The sequence below is a fragment of the Rhincodon typus genome, chromosome 5, assembly GCF_021869965.1.
Source record: "Rhincodon typus isolate 14 chromosome 5, sRhiTyp1.1, whole genome shotgun sequence".
Lineage (NCBI taxonomy): Eukaryota > Metazoa > Chordata > Chondrichthyes > Orectolobiformes > Rhincodontidae > Rhincodon > Rhincodon typus.
The window spans coordinates 98,533,822-98,557,393 of record NC_063336.1 but is presented as its reverse complement, the minus strand read 5'-3'; the positions used below and the strand labels follow the sequence as shown (position 1 = coordinate 98,557,393).

Genomic DNA, 23,572 nt, shown 5'->3' with positions numbered 1-23,572 from the left:
ACCCACTCCACCTCCCTTCCCCCAACCCTCCCACCCCACCATGGACATCAGAGATTCAAGAAGGCACCTCAAAGCTCCCTCTGTAAGGGCATTTGGGTTTGGTCAATAAATGTGGGCTAGCCAGTAATTTTCATGAATAAAAGAAAAGGTGGGTTATCATCCTACCTTCTCAGTCTAAAAGAAATCCTGAAGCCAGATACATAGCTAGTGGCTGAGTTTAAAAAAAAGCTCTGTGCTGCTTCAAAGTTCAGATCACTGACACATTGCAGATTTCTCAGAGCGGGTCAGAGATCTAAAATTCAGTCCAACTTTTCAGTTTGATGACCTCATGACCAAGATGCTAACTCTGTAATCTTTACACAAGTGCTGCCAGATCTGCAGAATATTTGTACCATTGTTGTTATGTTAAATTTACATATCTGTATATTTAGAAGGTGGGCCTTGATTCACTTAAGAGCAAAGTTGTATGAGGTATTTTGTTCTCATATGTTCTTCCGAAGTATGCAAATATCAAAACAATCTCAATTAGAGTTTCATTAGTTTATGTTTCCATCATCATAGAGATTCTTAAGTGTTCTTAAGATTCTGAATCCACTACAATCCAAAAAGCACCTAATCTGATGAGAAAATATTGTTAGTTGCACATTATCTAGTTTGCTCCTGTCACTGTGGAATTTAACTTTGACAAGCTGCTCTTCTCTTTTCAGATAATGGGAAATGTAAAACAATTGGTTAATAACTCAGATTTTTAGATTCTGCCTTCTCATTACCATTTTGGGCCCAATATATTTTGTAACACCTTCATTTTCTGTATATTTATTTGGAGAGAAAAGTAATTGAAATCATGACTAAACAACATGATACTATGTAGACTTTTTAATTCCTTTGCTATTTGCATTTGTTATTTACCTGTTATGGCAGAATTCCTTATAAGTTTTGAATGACCTCTCCTTACTCTGATACTGCTCAACATATCTTTGATAAGCCATTTAGTTTTTGATTGCTTTGTTTCAGTGAAATGGTGAATTTATTTCATAAATTCATTCTCAAAAACACAGTATCTTTTACCTCTTGAGTCAACCTTCACTCATGATGTAGCTGCAGCAGTTTTATTGGCAGGAAAATCTGAACAGTGTGTTTATCTTTCAGTGACATTCATACAGAGAGTTATTCATGTAGTTTATTATCAATGCAGCTGTGACCATCTTCTGAAATTACATAAGCATCAGAGCAGATACATTTGTAACTTCCTTTGGTGTTCACACAGGTTGCAGAGCTGTGACAAGCAGGTCTTGTGGCATCTTCACATTCATTAATATCTACAATAAGGAAACACATCTTCAGTATTGTAATTAGTTAAAGTGGAATGTTCAAATCTGCTTTATCTGAGCCCTCATTGCTATTTTCTGTTACCCTGCTTCCATCATTAGTGAAAAAAATAGAGACTTGCTAGGCTGTAGGCTTTTTAATGATAGTCATTAAAACTTTCTACAGTTTTTTTCCTTGGGATGTCAGCATCATTGACAAGGTAAGCAGTTGTTGCCTGTTCATAATTTCCCTTGAACTGAGTGATTTTCTAGGCCATTTCAGAAAGCAGTTCAGTCACATTATTATGGATCTGGGGTTACAGATAGACCAGGGTAGCTAAAGATGGCAGCTTTCCTTCCTAAGTGAACCAGACGGGCATCTATCACATCAATACTAGCCGCCCCGACCGAACCTACCTTTCAATTGTAGATTTTGTTAATTGAATTTAAATTCCACCAACTGCTTTGATGGGATTTAAACCGGTGTTCCTAGATATTCGTTATGTTATCATTGCTCTTTCACTTTGGTCCATGCTCATTTAAGATGAAATGATCGTATGCAGAGCATTCCTGTCTTCATCACCACCTCAAATACCCAACATTATCCTGCAATCATCATATATTCAACAATCCATGCTGGAGACTTGTAAAACTCAGCCATTATTGACAGACACATTTACATATCACTACCATCTAGAAGATCAAGGGCAGCAAATACATGAGGAAATCTTAACCTGTATGTGCCCATCAAAGCTACTCACCACCCTGACTTGGACATATATCTCCATTCCCTCAGTGTTACAGGGTCAAAATCTTGGAACTCCCTCTATCAAAGCATTGTGGGGCTACCTGCAGCAAATGAATGGTAGTGATTCAAGAAGACAGCTCACCAGCATCTTCTCAAGGGCAACAGCCAGCAATACCTACTTTACATGAATGAATAAAAAAAAAAATCAGTTTAGGCTGTCATGTGATCAGAGCTTTATGCTCAAAATTGGGAGTAAGAGTGAAAATTCTTTTCTCTGTGAACAGTTACAATGAAAGGGACTTGAGCCTGACCCTGAGCTCTCCTTGTTCATCTACCTCACCTCATTCTGCTTTTACCCACTGGGCCATGTCAAAGGGATTCCATTTCTTCCCTCTACTCTGAGTAAAGTTGTTGCACCTCACCTTATCTGCTTTGATTAAATTCTCAGTAAGAGTGAACTGTTATTGGAGAAGCTGTGATGCCTCATTACTATGCACTCTCCCATCCTTTCACCTGCTGGATAGGAGCTGGATGCGTAGAATTCTTGGCATGACAGACAGAGCGGATGCTTTGCAACTCTAGATTGCAGCTTGCTCCTACTGACTTCCACCTTCGACACCTGGCAATAACATCTCAAGGCATGCTCCATGGGCAGCGACTGCATTCTTTATTCGTTCACAGGATGGGGGCACCGCTGGCCATCCCTAATTGCCTAGCCGGGCAGTTCAGAGTCAACCACATTGTTGTGGGTCTGGAGTAACATGTAGGCCAGACCAGGTAAGGATGGCAGTTTCCTTCCCTAAATGACATTAGTGAGCCAGTTGGGTTTTTCCAACAATCGGCAATGGGCTCAAGGTCATTATTAGACTCTTAACTCCAGATATTTATTGAATTCAAATTCCACCATCTGATGTGGCAGGATTTGAACACAGGTCCTCAGAATATTACCTGGGTCTCTGGGTTAACAGTCCAGTAATATACCACTAGGCATTGCCTCCCCATTGCATGCACCTTACATCCATGGATGTGGGCATCTGACACATGCCAACCTCTATGCATAATCAATCTGATTTACTTACAGTACACTCTGCACTTCAAGGCTGAACTTGAAAGCACACAGGCAGCTTTCATTGGAATGCTGCTGCAAGGACACTCTACATAAACGGACAGGCAGCCAGCTCTCTGATTAGACTGGGATACATCTCAGGGCTGCTTGCATGCTACCTCAGTACTGATTCACTTTGCCCTGACCTGGATGCTCACAGCATTCCTGCCTGCTTTGTTTTGCCATTTAGCATTTTGCCATCTTCGCCTCACTTTAAATGCTCACAGTGCTTCTGTCTTGCTTTACAATTTAGCGCAGACACAAAGCCAGGTATCTTGTCGTGCTTGTCAGCAGTCATTAGTCAAGGGGGTGAAAATGATGCTATATTGTGCCATGGTAAGTCAATCGCACCCCTGCACCATGTGCCAGCAGTTTATGCAGCAAACACACTGTACCGTGCATGCATCACCTAAGCAGGCATGTCTCAAAGCTGAAGGGAAATAGTCTTCAGTCAAATCAAGTCAGTACAATCAATCAGGAAAGCATCCGTGATCATTCTAGCATCTTGGGAACTGTCAGGTTCAGGGGATCTGACACATTGCAGTGGGGCCATGGTCAGTCATGTAGATCCTGTGCAAGCAATCAGGCAATACACGGATACTCAATCGAAGAGTTGCACAGATATCAATCAATGGTCTGGTCAGTCTTCAGTTGGGGCTGTCAGTCAAGAGCACAGCCCAGAGTTAAGTTTGGGAATCAGTGGATCGAAAGTTGTGGGAGGTATCACTGTTGTGATAGGGAGATGGGGGCCTCAATGCTGGAAACTGAAGGCAGCAACCTGGAATGCAGAGGGGACAAGCATGGGAAAGAGGAGAAATTCAATGTATCAGTTCGGAAGCCGATAGTCTGGTAGTGGAGGCCATGGAATATTGTGAGAGGGTGGGTTACAGGGGATCACTGCTATTCAGGCATTGATACGATGGATGAGTTAGGGGGGTGGGGGGAAGGGCATATGGGGAGGACGGGGAAAGTGTGCATCATGATGGTGGCCATGCTCAAAGTAAAATTGTTGAGTCTCAAAATGTGAGCAATTTGTTTCTGTTACAAGAGACAAATACAGATTCCAATTGTTTGATTGCTGTTTGTTTTTGGTGTTTGCAAGTAAAAGTGAGCATTTTGAAGTGATTGAAGACTTTTTGCATATGATGGTCTCACATTGAACAATAACAAAATACAATGATGAGCATTAGGGAAAGAATAGCAGTGATTAGTAAAGATTGTAAGGTGGGATGTAGCTACGGACACTAAGGCTGTGAACATAGTATTTAAAACAGCAATTGGGATAGCAATGTGCAGTTGTATGTGCAAGAAAGTGTCAACTGTGCTACCTCTGACCACCAGCAGCACTGGTTTGTGGACACTGTGTCACTATATGCATAGTGAAGGGAAAATCCAGACTACCAACACTTGGCTAGGTGCATGGCAAGATGGTACTCAGATGGGATTGCAGGGTATCCCGGCAGCAATGCATGCATCCAGCAATGATGAGTGGGTGAGTTGAGCTGGCATCAGACAAGAAGGGGACCCTGAGTTGAGGTAGATAGTCAATGAGACCAATATGGGATGATTGCACAAGAAAACTCACCAGACTACACAGAGACAAACCATTCGGGAAACTCAATGAAACTGACACTTGGCCAATTTCTGGTGAGATTCAGCCCAATAGTTTAGGAATAGCATCACAGCACTGAAATAAGTCATGTTATTTACCATAGATGCACATCATGACACTGTTTTTAATGATTGACTCTAAAGCAGGCAAAACCACTTCCACAGAAGGGCTATACTGGGCTTGTAACATTAAACCTATTTCCTTTTGCACAGATACTGCCAGATATGTTGAACTCCTATAGCACTCACACCAGCACAGTTGTTTTTTTATAATTACTTCACTTAGCTGTTAAAATCTTCCTACCATCAACAATGGTTTGTGTCTCCATGCAGTTACTGTTAAAGTCTGCTCACCTCCATGAAAATGTGAAAAAAAAACTTTTTGGACGGATTCTCAATGAAGCTACAACATAGTCAGCTTTCTCTGGGGTTCCAGGCGGGTTCCAGGTTCCACTCCCACTCATACTTACAACGTAACTGAGGGTGGGACCTTTTGCTTCCCTGCTTAGTAGCCATTTAATTCTGGTGATATGGTTGCGATCTGGACTTTGAAAATCCAGTCCCTGGTATTTGCAATGGTAAAAACCTGAAAGGCAGGCTATAAGTGAGTGTCCACTCTTCAATGCAGACTGAAGTTGTTGTCTAACCTCTCATGCCCTAGCTGCATGGACTTCATCATGGTCGAAGATGCAGAAGTCCATGAAGCCCAACACAGAAGGTATTATGCCATTGAAGATCTTCATGCACTATCACTAAAAGTATTGTTTGTTTATGTCTTTGTCGGAAAATTGTTTATTTTAAGAAGATAAACATGAATTAGGGAAAACTGATCAAATAATCAGAGAGACACAACTAACGATAGTCCTTGCTATCTTTTTTCAGAAAATGACGCTCAATCATTTCCACAGTAACTTTTCATTTTCTTGAGTCGTAATAATGAGGTCTTTTGTCTGCACTAATACAGAATATATCCTTATATCAACAAAATGTATTGTAAATCATTCAAAATCAAATTCTTCCTATTTTTTCGGTAATAAAAAATGTTTGCAAATAGCCAATAAGAGATAACATGTAACTTTGCAAATAAAATGCACCCAACAGAGAATGTAGGTTAAATAAACATATAATATATACATGAATTATGCCACAATTGACTTTTTTGCATGATTGAATAATTTCAATATTTACCTTTGCAGACTGGTGGATCACTGCTCCATCCATTGACACTGCAGATCAACTCCTCTGGTCCAAACAAGTGAAAACCATGATGACAAATATATGAAATGACTGATTGCCCAGAATTAGTGCACAGTACAAATGCTCCATTTTCTATTGGTGGTGGAGGCTCACAGGATACGACTAAGGGCATACAAATTGTAGATATCAAATAGCAAGCAAATTTATCAAATGATTCATATAAATTCTTCAACGCGATGTTCACTCACTACATTCTACCTGACGCTCTTCTATTTAATGGGTACAGGTTTGACCTTTTCATTGCAATAATTCCTTCACGTCTGCATAACATTTTTCTCAGCAGCTGTTTGAAATTAGTATTTTTGATAACAGAAATACATACATACTTCACAAAAAACATTAACAGTCCGTAGATAATTCATGTCAAAATGCAATACCAAATCCAAGTTAAAACATCACATTGGAGGGATCAAAACCTTTTATTTGAGCGGTTCTCTCAAGAGCATTTTGTTGATTTTCATGGTTCCTTTCTCATTCTCACTAGCTTAGTTGTTAGAAGATGCAGTCATATAGTAACAATACCTTTCATATTTATGTTGACATTTGTGGAAGCAGAATTAGTAGAATTCATCAATATCCTCAATAATGAACAACCCTCCCTTCAATGTGAACCACAACACACAAAGGAAACACTAATTTCTTCGGAACCACTGCACTTAAATTGGCACAAAATAATAGGCATAAGTTAGCAATAAATTTTTTTTTCTCAAAATTACGACACACTCCGATACACAAACAATCATTGCACTAAACAAAGCTTCTATGGATTAGTGAGATTGCAGCTAATGCATTTCCATCACATGTGCTACCACACTGGTAAATTTTAATCAGGTGCTTACTAACCTTTGTAGTTCATCTCATATCTGAATTGCAGTATCAATTTTAGCAATTCACACAGTGTCCATTACTATTACATCCATTATATTTTTCCCCACATGCAGACTTAAGCTAATTCATTCATTTTCAAGGGATTCAGTATCTCTGTGATTTGAAGACTTCCTGATCCCCTATTCGTTAAATATTCCTTTGTTGTCAGGTTGAAAGTGTTGTTTCTCCGCATCAGCTTCCCTCTCTCCACTGACTCTCTCCTCCTTCCCAACACTCCGCACTTGCAGCTACCTTCCTGTTGCAGTTTCCTTCCCTTCCCAAACTCCCTCAGCTTATCTCCTTTTCTCCAAACTTGCTCTTGCATGCTTCACACACTAACTCCTTCTTGTAGTTGTTTCGTCCCTCATCCCTTTCCGAACTCACCTCCCTTCACATGTCCCTTGCAGCCCCCTTCTCCTCCCAACCCCTCTGACACCCTCCTTCTAATGTCCACATCTAACCTTCTGCTTGCTCAGATCCCCTCCCCTGGCCAAAGCAAGGGACATGGCACTGGGCTCTGCACCAGTCTCAGCACTGGAAAAGTCAAGGCCCAGGCCATGACAAAAGGAATGCCCTAACGACCCACTCACTGTTGCCACTTCCAACTACTTCTCAATTGCTCAGTGCTCCTCCACTCAGGAGCTGTTTCTCTCCTGCTTTTGCTGCTGATATGCTCCTGAGTTAATATTGCCAAGTGACTTGAGGATTTTTGAGGTGAAATTTACCCTTTGCTCCCCTGCATCTTGAAGACCAGGCCATTGGTATAATAATGTGCAGTGCGAGGATAGTAGCATGATCATTCATCTTTGACATGCTTATGTACATCAACCAGAAACGGACTATTAAACAAACAAACTCATTAATGCCTCTCGAGTCAAAGAGCAACTCATGGAATAGGAGCATCAAAGGCTCATTAAATATCTGTAGATAATTTAGAACTAATAAATAGTGTATGCAGCAAAAATTGTCAACTGCCTTATTAAGTGCACATTATAAGAGAGAAGACCTCAATGATCAGAGCTTGATCTGCATAGTTAAAGTAAGCCCATCTAACGAAAGCAGTGGTCAAGTCCCCTGTGCCGATTTGAATTCTGCCAGTTGTTAGGAGCTAAAATCCACACTGTATTCTATACAACTGTGAGGCAGAGAGAGTTTTCCAAAACAATGTGGAGAAGAGGATCAGCCATGGAAGCTAAAGGTAAAGTTCAAGGATTGTATAAGTTTGGTTGCCATGACAGATTCTAGTCAGGGGAAGAGTTTGGCCTTTTTTTGAAGTAGGAATCCTTAATGAAAACTTTTCTCTCTGGTAGGATGATGCTGGACATCATGGAGGAGGTGGAAACAATTCTGTGAATGGCGAAGCAAAAGACAGTGCCAAGGTTGATGGAAGAGTGGTGACAAAGATAACACTATGTGTGAGGTCTTGCAAGGGGAATTTATGATAAACTGAAGCTTAAAGGAAAAGGCTTGAAGGGTGCTGCACACTATTCTAGTGCTTTCACCATAAAATTATCGTTCTGTCAATGCATTTTTTTATCGCACTCGCAACTTGATTTAACTTTTTTTCCACCAACTAGTCAGCTGGAATTTTTTCACCCATTTCAATATTATGGAAGCACGTCAATCAATCTCATCGTCTATAATCGCAAGTTATGGCAACATGTGTACCTTGTTGAGGCTTATTATGCCATGCCTGAAGGTTCAATCCAGGAACTTGATCACACTGCACAAATCCTTGTGGGTACTTCCCTAGTCGGAAAGCATCCAGGGGCACCTCAGTGACTGCGGTGTTGTCACAAATAACACGTGACAGTGAATGTTGGGCCAGTTCATACCTTTGAGCTGTTGTGAAGACACCAGGATTTTCCCACCAAAACCTAAGGAGCAGACAGCAGGTTTCATTATGTTATTAGCACAATGTAGAACTGAATGCAACCAAATCTTTTTAAAAAATTTCTCAGGACTTTAAATCATAACAGAAATCACGAGCATCGATCCTGCAAACTTGGCTAACATCTGAATCCTGAGATCCGTTTCAAACCTTCTAGTCTCCTATTTCTTTCATAATATACCAAGATAGGATGCTATTTATCATATTTATTTATATGTGCATATTGGCTTATAAATGCATATACATATATCTATACATGCATATACAAATATATGACCTGTATATGCAATATGTCCAGATAACACATACATAAGTACACACATATTTACACATACATATAGCCTACATATATAGGAGATATATATTATATATATATGATCATTAAGTCTCTGAGCAGCACTTCTGGTCATGTAAGCTACATTAACAGTGTAACCATCTTGTAGAAAGATGTTTAATGATTTATAGAGCAATTATGAAGCATTGAAGTGCACTGACACAAGATTGGCAACGTTATTGGCAAATCAGCGGGATGAAGGTGAGCTCTGTGGGGAACTGACAGTAAGATAATCAAATATCTAAAAAAAAATTGATTCATTTTGTTAAAGCTCCAAGTCTACGAAGCCTCACCAATGATCAGAAGGGACAAAATAAATTAAAATACGAGCAAAAGCAAGTGTTTATAACCTGGAACAAACTTCAGTGGATAACAAGTGAAATACCTATAAAGGTATACTCATGAGCTGGTGGTGTTCAATGAATAATTAACAAATGGAAAGTAGTTGCAAATAAAATAGTGGAAGTGAAAACTGGGATGACTGAAAAGCAACTGCGTATCATACTCAGAGAACTGAAAAGTATTCCTTAATTGACTGAGCAAAGGTATGATGAGCCTGTAATTATATTGTTTCTTGTGGCTAAGGAAAAGAACAAATTTGCAGTTATATGATGCCATACATGCCTCATGGAGTCCCAAAGAACTTTACAGCCTCAATTGATTTTCAAGTGAAATCACATTTTAACATGAGATTCTGCTTAATTGTCCTGGTATCACATTAAGATTGTAAGGGATGAATCTTCAGCAACTTCTCTGGAAAAAAAAGGTTCTTTTGATGATTGAGGCATACTATGGAGGAAAAAAGTGTGATAAGCAGGTAGTGTCGTGCCTGTGAGTAAAAGCAGACCCAATGAGTGCCTGAAATTAGTCCTCAAGCCTCATGATTCTGAAACCTGTGAGCTGATTGTCTTGATGCTCCTTGTTAATTGGGCTCAGAGTAAGATCAAACAATATAAGCACTTGTTCCAGCCTTTGGGGAAGATCTTAGAAGGTGAATAATGGAAGTTATGTTTGAAGGGTTGGGGAGAGGGTGAAGGGAAATATTGCTGCTATGGGCAGTGTGCCTGACAATGTGGACAGAACTGTGATGGAATTGAGCAAAAATCCCCATCATTTAAAATACTGGACAAGACCCTGGACTTTTCTAACATCTAAAATACTGGACAAAAGCCTGAGCTCAGAGCCAGAATGATGTCAGTTTGGGACTATTGTTCAGTCTGGAATTCTAATTCACACCTCCAGTCTAAGAAAACAATCGACCAAACCTAACACTCTTTTACACAGCGGGCTAGACTACACAGATAGTATGGGGGCCTTTTTTATTTCAGAATCCCCTTCCCCTCCCCCATTTCTGAAGAAGGGTCCAGACCCGAAATGTCAGCTTTCCTGCTCCTCTGATGCTGCTTGGCCTGCTGTGTTCATCCAGCTCCACGCATTGTTATCTTAGTATGGGGGCCTGTACAGATACCAGACATTCAACTATAATCAAAATACATTGACACATACTCTTAACTATCGGGAAGCCAACTGACTTCAAAGAGAGCACCAGTAACACAATGGACAAGACAGGTTTGAGAGAAGCGAAAACAAAGTTCCGGGAAAAGCTCAGCAGGTCTGGCAGAATCTGTGAAGGGAAAAACAGAGCTAACGTTTCGGGTCCGCTGACCCTTCCTCAGAACTGATTCAGAACAGACCTGCCAGACCTGCCGAGCTTTTCCAGCAACTCTGTTTTTGTTCCTGATTTACAGCATCCGCAGTTCTTTTGGTTTTTATTTGGTTTAGATTTGAGAGGAGATAGTGGGACACACAGTCTGTATAACTGCCAATTCTGATCTCACCTGAGGAAGATCCTTTTTGGCGACAGGCTCCTGTACAAACAGCTTCTCAACAGGGTTTGAATTGTTCCTCTTTGAAGGAGGCCACAGGACAGGATGGAAAGTCAGACAACATGATTCGGTTGTCCATAGATCACACACTAACAATTGAAGAAAAGGGGGCATCAAAACTAAATGGTTTGCCAGCTTGGCTGATAACATGTGGTAGAATGAGATATTGGACAGCCACCATATACCACTCATTCAAATTGACTGCAGAACTACTATGCCTGAAATATAATAATGTGCATACAGATAAGTTCAAATATTCTTACATTAAAAGTACTCAGTAATATCTTTTATCATCCACATGATCTTTATCTGCCCTCCACGAGGTGAGCCAAATTATGGAATAACAATGGTGACTCCTCAGAGGAAGAAGCTCCTTCTATGGTTGTACTGTCACGAGTGCACAAGCACAGAAGATCGAGATTGGGACAGTAGTTGAAGGTCAGTGCTTGAGGTATTGATAGCTATTCTAGATATACTGCACATGCTTGCAGTGATGTCAGAGACATGTGGAAATGTGTCCTCTGCCTAACTATTCTCATTGAAGTACAAGTGTCTGACCTAATGTATAGCCCACTTGAGACAGTTGGAGCTGCACTCATCCATCAAGTTGCAAGTATTCCATCGCACTCCTTGTTTGTGCCTTGTTGATGGTGTACAAACTTTGGAAAGTTAGGAAGTGAGTTACTCATTGTAGGCTTCCTTGCCTTTGTAACCATAGTATTTATATGGCTGGATCAGTTCAGTTCAGTTTTTGGTCAATGACATTTTTTGATCCAGTGATATTAAAGCCATTGAATGTCAAGGGGTGATGGATAGATTCTCTTTTTGGAGATGGTCATTGCCTGGCACTTGGGTGGTGCAATCAGCCCAAAAATGGATATTATGCAGGTCTTGCTGCATTTGAACAGACTGCTTCAGCATTTGAGCTGTCATGAATGGTGCTGAACATTGTGGAATTATCTGTGAACATCCCCACTTCAGACATGATGATGAATGGAAGGGACATGACCCTGAGGATCCTCAGCAGAGATCCTGGAACTGAGATGACTGACCTCCAGCAACCATAACCACCTTTCTATGTGCTAGGTATGACTCTAACCAGCAGAGAGGTTTCCTCCTGATTCCTTTTGATTCCAGTTTTACTCGGCATCCTTGATACCACAAGGCAGCCTTGTGTCAAGGGCTGTCACTCTCAAATCATCTTTGGAATTCAGCTGTCTTGTCCATGTTTGAACTAAACTGCAAGAGGTTGAAAGCTGAGTGGCCCTGACAGAACCTAAACTAAATGTCAGTGAGCAGGTTATTGTTAAGCAAGTGCTGCTTGAGAGTACGGTTTATGACACCTTCCATCACTTTACTGATGTTTGACAGTAGACTAATGGGATGGTAATTGGCTGAATTGGATTTGTCCTATGTTTGTATACAGGACATATCTGGACAATTTTCCACTTTGTTGAGTAGATTCCACTGTTGTAGCTATAGAGGAACAGTTTGACTGGGTGTGTGGCACATTCTGGAGCGTAAGTCTTCGTGGTTGTTGCTGGAATGTTGTCAGAATCCATAGTCTTTTCAGTATTTAGTGCCTCCTGCCATTTCTTGACATTTTGCAGAGAGAATTGAATTGACTTAAGACTGGCATATTTGATGTCAGGGACTTCTGGAGCAGGCTGAGATGGATCATTCACTCAGCACTTCTGGTTGTAGATTGTTGAGAATACTTCAGCCTTGTCTTTTGCACTGATGCTTTGGGCTCCCCATTTTTGCGAATGGGGTATTTGTGGAACATTCTCCAATGAGTTGTTCAAATATCCACTATCATTCAACTGAATGTGGTAGGATGCAGAGCTTAGATCTGATCCCTGGGTTGTGAAATTGATTAACCTGTCTGTCATTTACTGCTTGCACTGTTTTAAATGACATTACAGGTATTTCTCCTATAACGTGATAGTTGCGTTGTTGTGTGACCTTGCACTACAGAAAATCACACCATAGAAAATCACCATAGAAAATTGTGTTACAGGGAAATTGCTATAGAAAATGGCTATACCTATACAGCAAGAAGTTCGCGTTATCGAACAACGTCCATGATTTATCAATCGCATTACAGACAATTCGCTTTAACAAAACACACGTTGCAGCAGAAATATCTGCAGTTCTGTTTTGTACCTTCTCCAGATTGACACATCATTTTTAGGTAGTCCTAGTGCTGCTCCTACCATGCACTCCTGCACTCTTCATTGAACCAAGGTTGATCTCCTGCCTTAATGGTAATGGTAGAATGGGACTTATGCTAGATCATGAGTTTCCAGATTATGTTGAGTACAGTTCTGCAACTGCTAATGGTTCATAGTACTTCATGAATGCCCAGTCTTGAGTTGCTACATCTTGTTCAAAGTCTATCACATTTAGCACATTGATAGACCCATACAACACAATGGAGGGTATTCTCAAAGAGACAGTGGAACTTCGTCTCCACAAGGACTGTGCAGAGATCACTAATTGCTAGTAGCACACAAATCCCAAGTTTAAATAAATAGAACAAAAAAACAGAGCTATGAAATTGAGGCTGGTCATGTATGAAGATACCCATTTCTAAATACAGATCTTCAAAGGAGGCCAGCTCAGATCTGGGCACATTTCTGTAGCCAGATTTAGTCACCAGCGCCAAGACAATGTTGACCGCCAGCAGTTATGAAGGTAATAACTGTATGATACTGTCACATAATTCAAACCTTCCAAGCTACATGAGGAAATATCTGATAATTGCTTCAACTTGTGGTACACAGTTTTAATGTGCTTGTCAAAGATGCATAGTTTACCCAAATCAATAAATGCATTTGCTTTCTTACAATAAACACTTAGCAACATGAGAGATCCTCTCTGCTTTATGACTTGGCTAGATTCCATAAAGTACAGGCCATGACATAGAACTCATATGGTCACATAAATTCAAAGTCCAACTTATATCTCTTTCTGATTAAAAGGGAATGTGCAGATGTTCTGCAAGTAAAACTGCAAAATAAAGCACAGAATAAATCTGTTTCAGAGATAGTAGGAACTGCAGATGCAGGAGAATCTGAGATAACAAGGTGTAGAGCTGGATGAACACAACAGGCCAAGCAGCGTCAGAGGAGCAGGAAGGCTGCTCCTCTGATGCTGCTTGGCCTGCTGTGTACATCCAGCTCTACACCTTGTTATCACAGAATAAATCTTCTACTTTTACAGTTGCCAAAATTTACCCTCTCCACATCCAACACAATGTATACAATTTATAATATATATTGCAGTAATCAACCAAGATGCCTTCAACAGCACTTTCCAAACCTGTGACCTCTACTGTCTGTTAGAAAAAGGGCAGCAGGTATACGGGAACATCACCATTTTGCAAGTTGCCCTCCAAGTCACAAACCACGCACCCTAACCTGGGACTACATGATTGTTTCTTCACTGTCAGTGAGTTGATATCCTGGAGCTCGTCCCGTAAGAGCCCTGTGGGTCTATTCATGCCTGTTGTGCTGCTGTGGTTTAAGCTGACAGCTTTCCACAACCCTCTCAAGGTCAGTGCTGATTTTGCCAGTGACCCCAACATCCACGAATAATTTAAAGTAACGTTAATTTTATGGCAGTCTATGGAATCACCATTTCAAGGGAAAATAAATACAAAATGGATGACTATTGTCGTGACTACAAGTCAGAAGCCCAAAGTGCAGTGGATGTTTTTAAGTTGCAAAGCCAAAAATGTTTTTTAAAAGGGGGCTGATACAGCTAAAAATGGCTGCACACGTAAATGAAGAAGAAGTTCTAGAAAGAGACAAACATGAAATTTCACCCAATTGCATTGCCGCAGGAACTTAGAACAACAGCACATCAAAGTGGGAGTGGGACGGCGGGTGGCGGGGATGGCAGGTGGTGGGGGAGTTGGGGTGTAGAAGAAGCAAGTCTAAACACACTGGACTGAGAGCTCTTGTGACTACAAAAATAATGAGGGTTTGACAACCTCTTGCTCAACATACTGGAGAAACAATTATGTCCCAAACTGGAGAAACATTTTTTGATTTTCCCTTTGATGATTGCACAAGGACAGAGTTTAAAAAAGGTAGATTTAATTGGTGACGATTAGTAGGCCAAGCACTCTTGTGCATACTAAACTGTATTCAAGTGTTACCAAGCTGTAAAGATCACAGTCTAATAAGTCTAAGAACTATTCCTTCATTATGCCTGTATTACAGGCAAAGACTCTTTCACTTGGAATGCTGTAAACCTATTAAAAAAGGAAACTGGACAACAAAATCAATCTCTTTCACTCCTTGATGCTGGAATTCGATCACAATTGAAAAGAATCAGAACTACAGAATCACAACTGATCTACCGAACTAAGTTTCATGAAATTGACTGTTGAACTATTGATGTCAAAGCTACTAGTAACCTCCAATATAATGGCTGTAAGGTTAAACTATTTGATCTGTATGGTCCTTTCGAAAAAAAAAAATGTCCTTTTGGATCTTTCTTATCTATGTGTATGTGTGTTGCATCACTAATTCTTCTCACATTTATTAATTAATAATCTCACACTTTTTCGTGAATTCAGAAAGCCTGGTTAGATTGTCTTCCTTTAAGACGTACGTTTATATGGGTCTGGGAGAAAGGTACGCATAAGAAGGTCTGCATTCGGAGATCAAATGTTGCTCAAGGAACAGGACTCATCGACCCTAGACACAGTTCATTGCCTACTGCTGTTAAAAAGGAATATCTCTATGGCCTAATTAATAGTGGAAGCTACACGGCAATAATTTTATCAATGGTTATGACATACAATACCAAATCAATATCCTTTTACATCTTTTCTCTTAAATAGCCTTTTTTGGCACCTTCTGCTGGGCGAGAGCAGACCCGGCCTCCTGAACACATGTGGCAGTGGTGGCAACAGAGGCGATTCTTTCTGACAATCGAAGATGGCAGTGATAGTTTGGGGTGGCATTGGTGGCAATGAGACCCATAAGGGAGGAGAGCGAGCCCAGTGCAGAAGAGAGCGAGCCCTGAGGCACTGTTGGTGAGGTAGGTCCAGTGGCAAAAGATAACACCTGAAGATCGGTGACTTCATTATTGGTTGGGTCCAGCGCTGGTGAAATCGCGGTGGGAGGGCACCACGGCAACATTGATGCACCGACACATTGATTTCTAGTTTCAGAAGTCACTGTCACTCAAAGCTCCAAAAAGAAAACTAGAGAGAGTACCGAGATAGTAGGAACTGCAGATGCTGGAGAATCTGAGATAACAAGGTGTAGAGCCGCATGAACACAGCAGGCCAAGCAGCATCAGAGGAGCAGGAAGGCTGACATTTCGGGCTTAGACCCTTTTTATCTCAGATTCTCCAGCATCTGCAGTTTCTACCATCTCTGAAACAATTTTAACCCCACTGCGAAGCCTCTTCTAAGGATGCCTACCCTGAAGAAGTTACCCTCCTCCCTCCGGAAAAACCTCAGTGGATCTCTCTCCCACTGCAACTCTCTCGTAATCTCTTCGGCCTTGAAACTGCTCGACCATCCCTGCCTCTTTGACCTGTCTGTCTCCTCTCCACCTATCTTCTCCTCTATCCATCTTCTATCCGCCTCCACCTCTCTCCCTATGTATTTCAGAACCCCCTTTCCCTTCCCCATTTCTGAAGAAGGGCCTAGGCTCGAAACGTCAGCCTTCCTGCTCCTCTGATGCTGCTTGGCCTGTTGTGTTCATCCACTCTACACCTTGTTATCTTAGAGAGAGTACTGATTGGGGAACCTTTCCCAGTGTCTGGTTACATTATTGAAGGCCAAATCTGTATGCTGCAAATTGTACTGAGAGACTCAAAAGAACAATTGAGAACACTTGGTTGGATCAGGAAGTGCTACAGTGCAGTCCACTAGAGGTTTTCAAACACTGATGAATCATGCACATTCTCATTCTGCAAAATAATCTTGTTGGGAGGATGCACGAGAAGGCAGCCAGTGGTCATGGAGGTAAAAAATGATCTGCACTCAGAGATCAAGTGTTGCTCAAGGAACAGGACTCTCATAGACGTTAGACACAGCTCATTGCCAGTTGATACTAAGGGGGGGTAACAACCTAGGGGTATTATTGCCAGCTTATTACTCCAGGGGCCTGGGTTCAAATCCTGCTGTGTGTGAGTTGAATAAAAATCTGGAATTAAAAGTCCAATGATGATTGTGAAACTGTTGCAATGTCTTGGGGAAAAACCCGTCTGGTTGACAAATGTCCATTAAAAAAAGGAAACTACTGTCTTTATCTGGTCTGGCCTACATATGACTTCAGACCCACAGCAATGCAATTGACTCTTTACAGCCCTCAGGGCAATTATGTATGTGTAATAAATACTAGGCTAGCTGCAATATCCATACCCTGTGAATGAATAAAAAAAAAATTCTATTGGCTAATTAATAGAGGAAGTTCCACTGCAATTGTTTTAGTCATGGTTATGACATAGCAATATCATAAGGAAAATAACATGAGGGAACAGAATGAATGCCCACAACTGACTGTGAGCAAGCTAAACTTTGCAGATTTCATTGAACCTATGAAGGGAATTATCTTAACTTGTGATGCTGGTGGAAAGATTTGCTCAGAGACTGCATATGGAAGGTAACCTTGAAATCAATGTCTACAGAAATTCCCTATTAAAATGAATGGATGGAAAACTACAAACGGCTGGTCAATGACTTGCCCATCGTCAGTGACAGTGAGAAAGGTTCTAGGTCAGAATAATGAACTCAGAAAAATGGAACAAATTTTCTTTCCTTTATAATGTTGAAAGGTTTGATCAAAACTGACCATGCAAAATGTAGTAGTTACCTAATATTACTTCCTATAATACATTGCTTGACCAGTTGAGATTTTAGCCACATTAAGTCTATTCCTTCTTGAATATTTTTTCTATCTACTAATTCTTCTTTTAAATGTATTAATTATACTGACAATTTTTTAATTTCAATGACTCTTTTCAATATGCAATCAGTGTAAAGCTAAAGCAACTATCAATCTTGTGAACATGACTTGTTCTGATGAGATGTAGCAAAATAGTTTTCATTAAATCCAATTTTAACGTTAATGTTAATTTTCTTTGGTATAACTCTACTGTGTTAAAAATCTCAATTTTAAAGTGCTGTTGACTATGTAGAGAAATATATTGGAATATTACAGTGAAAGAACCAGCTACTAATTGCTTAGAAATCTTTGATGATGCATACTCTGTCTGGTCAAATGAATAATCTCATATCGCAGGAGGTCCTCTGTCAGCTGAGCCATATTTTTGACCATATATCATTCATCAAAAGTCTTTAAACCATCGGCCAGAGGTCATTTATGAGCAGGCCCAAGATCCAGAATTATGTTCTTTCCATCAACAAAACATCTCTCATCTCTGCAATGTTACCCATCTCTGTCCCTACTCTAGTCCCAGTCACCAATGAAATTTTAATCCAGACTTCAGTCATCTGTGGAATTGATTTCTCCAATGTGCTTCCTGGCCTCTCATCACCCTCTGTCTAGGCTTACGATTAAACTGATCCAAAATGAACCCACCCATATTTAGATCGACGTTAAGTCCCATTTATCCTTTACTTGATCTTCAATGATTTATACTGTCTCTTTCAATTTACAAAGTCAGAAGTCACACAACACCAGGTTGTAGACAATAGGTTTATTTGAAGTGAGTGAAGTGAGCCTGATGAAGGGGCTGTGCTCCGAAAGCTTCTGTGATTTTAAATAAACCTGTTGGACTATGTCCTGATGTCGCGTCACTTCTGACTTTGTCCACTCCAATCCAACACTGGCATCTCCTCATCATGACTTTCAATTTACAAACTATGATTCATATCTTTACTTATTCATTGCTCTCTAGCTCTGCAACCTCTTTGACATTACATAGCTATTTGCATCTTTTTGAATCTGATTCGTCTGCAATTCCCCTCTAATAGCATCATTATCAGCAAGAGAGAAGGAATCAGCTCCTTTCTTTTAACACCTCTCAGTCACTTGAAACAATTTTTAAAATTTTCTTTTTAGTAAGCAGCTATACTACATCAGGTAGAACATAATTAACTGTCGCTGCATTGTTACATTGAACATTTACTTGACAGTTTGAATTGAAAGATCATTGCAGAAATGGGAAGCAATGTAATTTATAAAAAATATTTGCCTCAATATTTGAAAGATTCAGGCTGCTATACAAATGTAAGTTTTTTGCATACTGCCATATACTGCTAAACTTTTGTTATTTTTGCAAAGATTACAACAGATAAGATATAGCAGTCTAAAATTCGTAAACTTGATTTAATTTCATCCCCCCCTCGGTGGTTGAGAACACCCTCAACCGTGTCTCCCACATCTCCCGCACCTCATCCCTCACATCCCGTCCACGCAATAAGAACCAAAAAAGAATCCCCCTCGTTCTCACGTACCACCCCACCAACCTCCGGATCCAACGCATCATCCTCCGACACTTCCGCCATCTGTAATCCGACCCCACCACCAAAGACATCTTTCCCTCCCCACCCTTATCTGCTTTCCGGAGGGACCACTCTCTCCGTGACTGCCTTGTCCGCTCCACACTCCCCTCCAGCTCCACCACACCCGGCACTTTTCCCTGCAACCGCACGAAGTGCTACACCTGCCCCCATACCTCCTCCCTCACCCCCATCCCAGGCCCCAAGAAGACTTTCCACATCAAGCAGATGTTCACCTGCACATCTGCCAATGTGGTATACTGTATCCGCTGTACCCGGTGTGGCTTCCTCTACATCGGGGAAACCAAGCGGAGACTCGGGGACCGCTTTGCAGAACACCTACGCTCGGTTCGCAATAAACAACTGCACCTCCCAGTTGCGAACCATTTCAACTCCCCCTCCCATTCCTCAGACGACATATCCATCCTGGGCCTCCTGCAGTGCCACAACGATGCCACCCGAAGGTTGCAGGAACAGCAACTCATATTCCGCTTGGGACCCTGCAGCCCAATGGTATCAATGTGGATTTCACAAGTTTCAAAATCTCCCCTCCCCCTACCGCATCCCAAAACCAGTCCAGCTCATCCCTGCCTCCCTAACCTGTTCTTCCTCCCACCTATCCCCTCCTCCCACCTCAAGCCGCACCTCCATCTCCTACCGACCAACCTCATCCCGCCCCCTTGACCTGTCCGTCCTCCCTGGACTGACCTATCCCCTTCCTAACTCCCTACCTACACTCACCTTTACTGGCTCCGTCCCCGCCTCTTCGACCTGTTTGTTTCCTCTCCACCTACCCTCTCCTCTATCCATCTTCTATCCGCTTCCCACTCTCTCCCTATTTATTTCAGAACCCCCTTCCCCTCCCCCTTTTCTGATGAAGGGTCTAGGCCCGAAACGTCAGCCTCTCTGCTCCTATGATGCTGCTTGGCCTGCTGTGTTCATCCAGCCCTGCACCTTGTTGTCTCTTTAACTTCATCTCCTCATTTTGCTTTTATTGCAATGAAATGTTTCTTTATTAGTTCTCTATCTCCTCACATGAGAATTAAATGACTTTCCTTTGACCTTGTGCTGATGAGGGCTAACTTTCCTGTTCTTGATTATTGTTCTTAGTGTAACACTTTCACAACACTTACAATATTTTGCTTTGGGCTAATAACTATGGTAACAGCTTGTAAGTGAAGTCATTGGAAGCTATTTTCAGAGCACACTGATCAAACTGGAACATTTGAATGTCTCTCTTTTTTGGTTGGTGAGCTGGGACATGTCGTAAATGAATGAACAAAAATTGTCCCTTCAATCAAATCAGTTACATATTCATTTTGGCTCAATTTTGGTTTAATAGATTCAAACACTTGACATTAGTATCATGACATTTATTAATGTATTGATTTATTAATTTATCATGAATAATAATGATAACAAATAAAAACAGAAAAGCCTGGTGACATCTGTGGAGATAGAAACAAATTTAATGCTTCAAATGCAATATGACTTCCTCAGAACTGAAGAGAGGGAGACATGTGATAGGTGTATGGTGTTAAGAAAAGAACAGAGTGGTGGCAATGGGGGAGGGGGTTGTTGAAGGTGAAGCAGTCAAAAAGAAAGTTTTTTGGATGTTAGAGGATGGGAGATATTAAATAAAAGTAATGTCATGGATGAAAAGGCAAAGAGGTGCTAATGGCTGCAGTAAAGAAATGAAGCAGATGGTCAAGTGCAAATGTTAATGGTAGAATAAAGGCCAGAGCTGTCTAAAAGCATGAGAACAAAAGCTGACAGGCACTTGGCAAAAGAAATCAAAATAGACAACAGAGTTCATGGTTTGAAGGCGTTGAACTAGATGTTGAGTCCAGGAGGCTGTAAAGTGCCTCATCAGAAGGTGAGAGATCCTGTTTCTCCACTGGAACATTGCAACTGGCTGAGACAGAATTGTGAGCACAGGAGCAATGATGAATTAAAATAGTAACAACTGGGAGGTGTGCTCGTGCTTGCAGACTGAGTGGTATTGTTCTAAAAAGTGCTCACTCAGTCTGCTTTTCGCTTGCTCAGTGTAAAGGGGACAACATTATGTCAGTGAATAGATTATATTGAATTGAATGATATACAGATAAATCAATGCTTCACCTGTAAGGTATGTTTCGGGTCTTGGATATTTAGATGAGAGGAGGTAAAAAGGACAAACATTACAACTTCTGTGGTTGCATGAGATGATATCATGGGAAGAGAATGAGGCATTTGCCAGGTGGCGATGAGGAAATAGTCCTTTGGAATGCTGACAGGGAGGGCAAACTGTACTTAGGATGGCCTCATGCTGGAGGTGTCAAAAATGTCAGACAGTGATACTCTGAGAACAAAATATGGGAAATGGAACAGAAACAGGTGAAGTGGGGGGAGAGGGGATGGAAATTCATGATTAAGTCAAAAAGGCAGGCATGACAGAAGTCCCATTGTGGAAGATAGCATTATCAGAACAGATGGAATTGAGACGGAGAAACTGGGAGAATGGAATTGAGTCTTTAAAGGAAACAGGGTATGAGGAAGTGCAGTCAAGTTAATTGTTGGAATTGATGGGTTTGTAATGAAAGTTGGGAGATAGCCTACCCCCAGAAATGGAGATAGAGAAGTAAACAAAGGGAGGTGTCAGACGTAGGCTACGTGAAGGTGAACAAAAGTTGGAAATTTGAAGCACAATTGATGTTTTTTTTCCCAGTTCTGAGTGAGGACAAGATGCAATGCTAACACAGTCATCAATGTACAAGAAAGTAGGAGCAGTGGGCTTGTGTTTCACTATTACCATGTTGGAGATTCAATAATGATGTAGCATGTATAAAGTTATGCCAGTATTATGTGTTTTTCATAACAATATAAATTCCATTTCAAAACCCTGTTAAAGTTTCTGGCATTGAAAAGGTAAGGAATTAGCAATGCATATGATGATGTAGTAGTGACATCAGCAGTCATGTGCTTCCTTCAGAGAAGAGAGAAGCAATATAACTTCACAGTGGAGTACATATGAAAATGGAAATAAAAGGATATCTGCAGACACAGATCCCTGTTAGACTATGGTTACCCTTAAGCAGAGACACCCAAATAAGATCCAAACCATAAACCATTAACCATGAAGTCACCAAGATTAAATTGTTTTCAAAGCATAAAAAGCCCCTCTTTCAAGTGACAAGTTTTAAAAGTTTTAAAAAGTAAAAGGATCTAATCCACTTCTATTCAGCTTTGCAATGTCTTGTTTTCTGTATAAGTGGGAGTACTGTATGATCTAAAATGCCTTTCAGGCATTACTATTTGTTATCTGTGGAGCCTTTTCTCAACAATCTTAAATAGTCTGACTTTACTGCAGCCCAGTTATTAATCCCTTTTCCTAAAATGGCAGGTTGTACAAGCCCATCACTGCCAACCCAGCAATCACCAATATTTGTTCACAAGAAAATTCCAAAATTAACATGAGCATTGTATCTTTTGAAAGTAAAAGTTGCTAAGAAAAGGAAGTGCTCACAGGTTTTCTTTGGTGTCATCTGTACTGCTCCAAATTTCTTGATTATTCTGTACTAAGCTGACTAATGCAATAAAACTAGACATTTAGCAGAATGCTGTGACCTGGGTACGTGAATGGATTGGAAAGAAACAATATAAAACTCACCTATCACCTTCTCTTAAAGTTTTCATTTGTTTTCCAATTAAACAAGCAAATAATGGACCAATTCTTGCTCCAGGGAGAAAATCTTCTGCTAAGCCACCAAGCCAGATGTCAATATTGTTTGGATGCCCATAGAGATCCATTATCTTTTCGACTAGATCTAAATCAGATATAGCTTTCCTTAAATTGGCTTTAGTTTCTAATCTTTCCAGTTCACAGAATTCCCTCCAGTCATTGTATCCTAGAAGTAAAGAAAAGTCATACATTCACTGTTGGCTTACGAAGTCAACAAGAATCTCTGGTCCTGAAAGTACATCAGAGGATGTACACATCAGACTGCGATTGTCTGCTCCTTTATTTTAGCAGATGCATTAACAAACAAACAACTCAATACATCCATTAAAGCAGCAGAGAAAAGAATTTCA

General features: G+C 40.7%; 1 protein-coding gene across 1 annotated transcript in view; it reads right to left on the bottom strand.

The window, feature by feature from the left end:
• Positions 1–1,167: 1,167 nt before the first annotated feature.
• tpo (thyroid peroxidase) overlaps positions 1,168–23,572 on the bottom strand; it is a 90,159-nt gene continuing 67,754 nt past the window's right edge. Inside the window, exons 11-14 of the mRNA XM_048597104.1 lie at positions 23,151–23,388; positions 8,564–8,772; positions 5,960–6,130; positions 1,168–1,319 (exon numbers count right to left, since the gene is read on the bottom strand). Of these exons, the coding sequence (XP_048453061.1) occupies positions 1,168–1,319; positions 5,960–6,130; positions 8,564–8,772; positions 23,151–23,388 (770 nt within the window). The remainder of the gene's footprint in view (positions 1,320–5,959; positions 6,131–8,563; positions 8,773–23,150; positions 23,389–23,572) is intronic.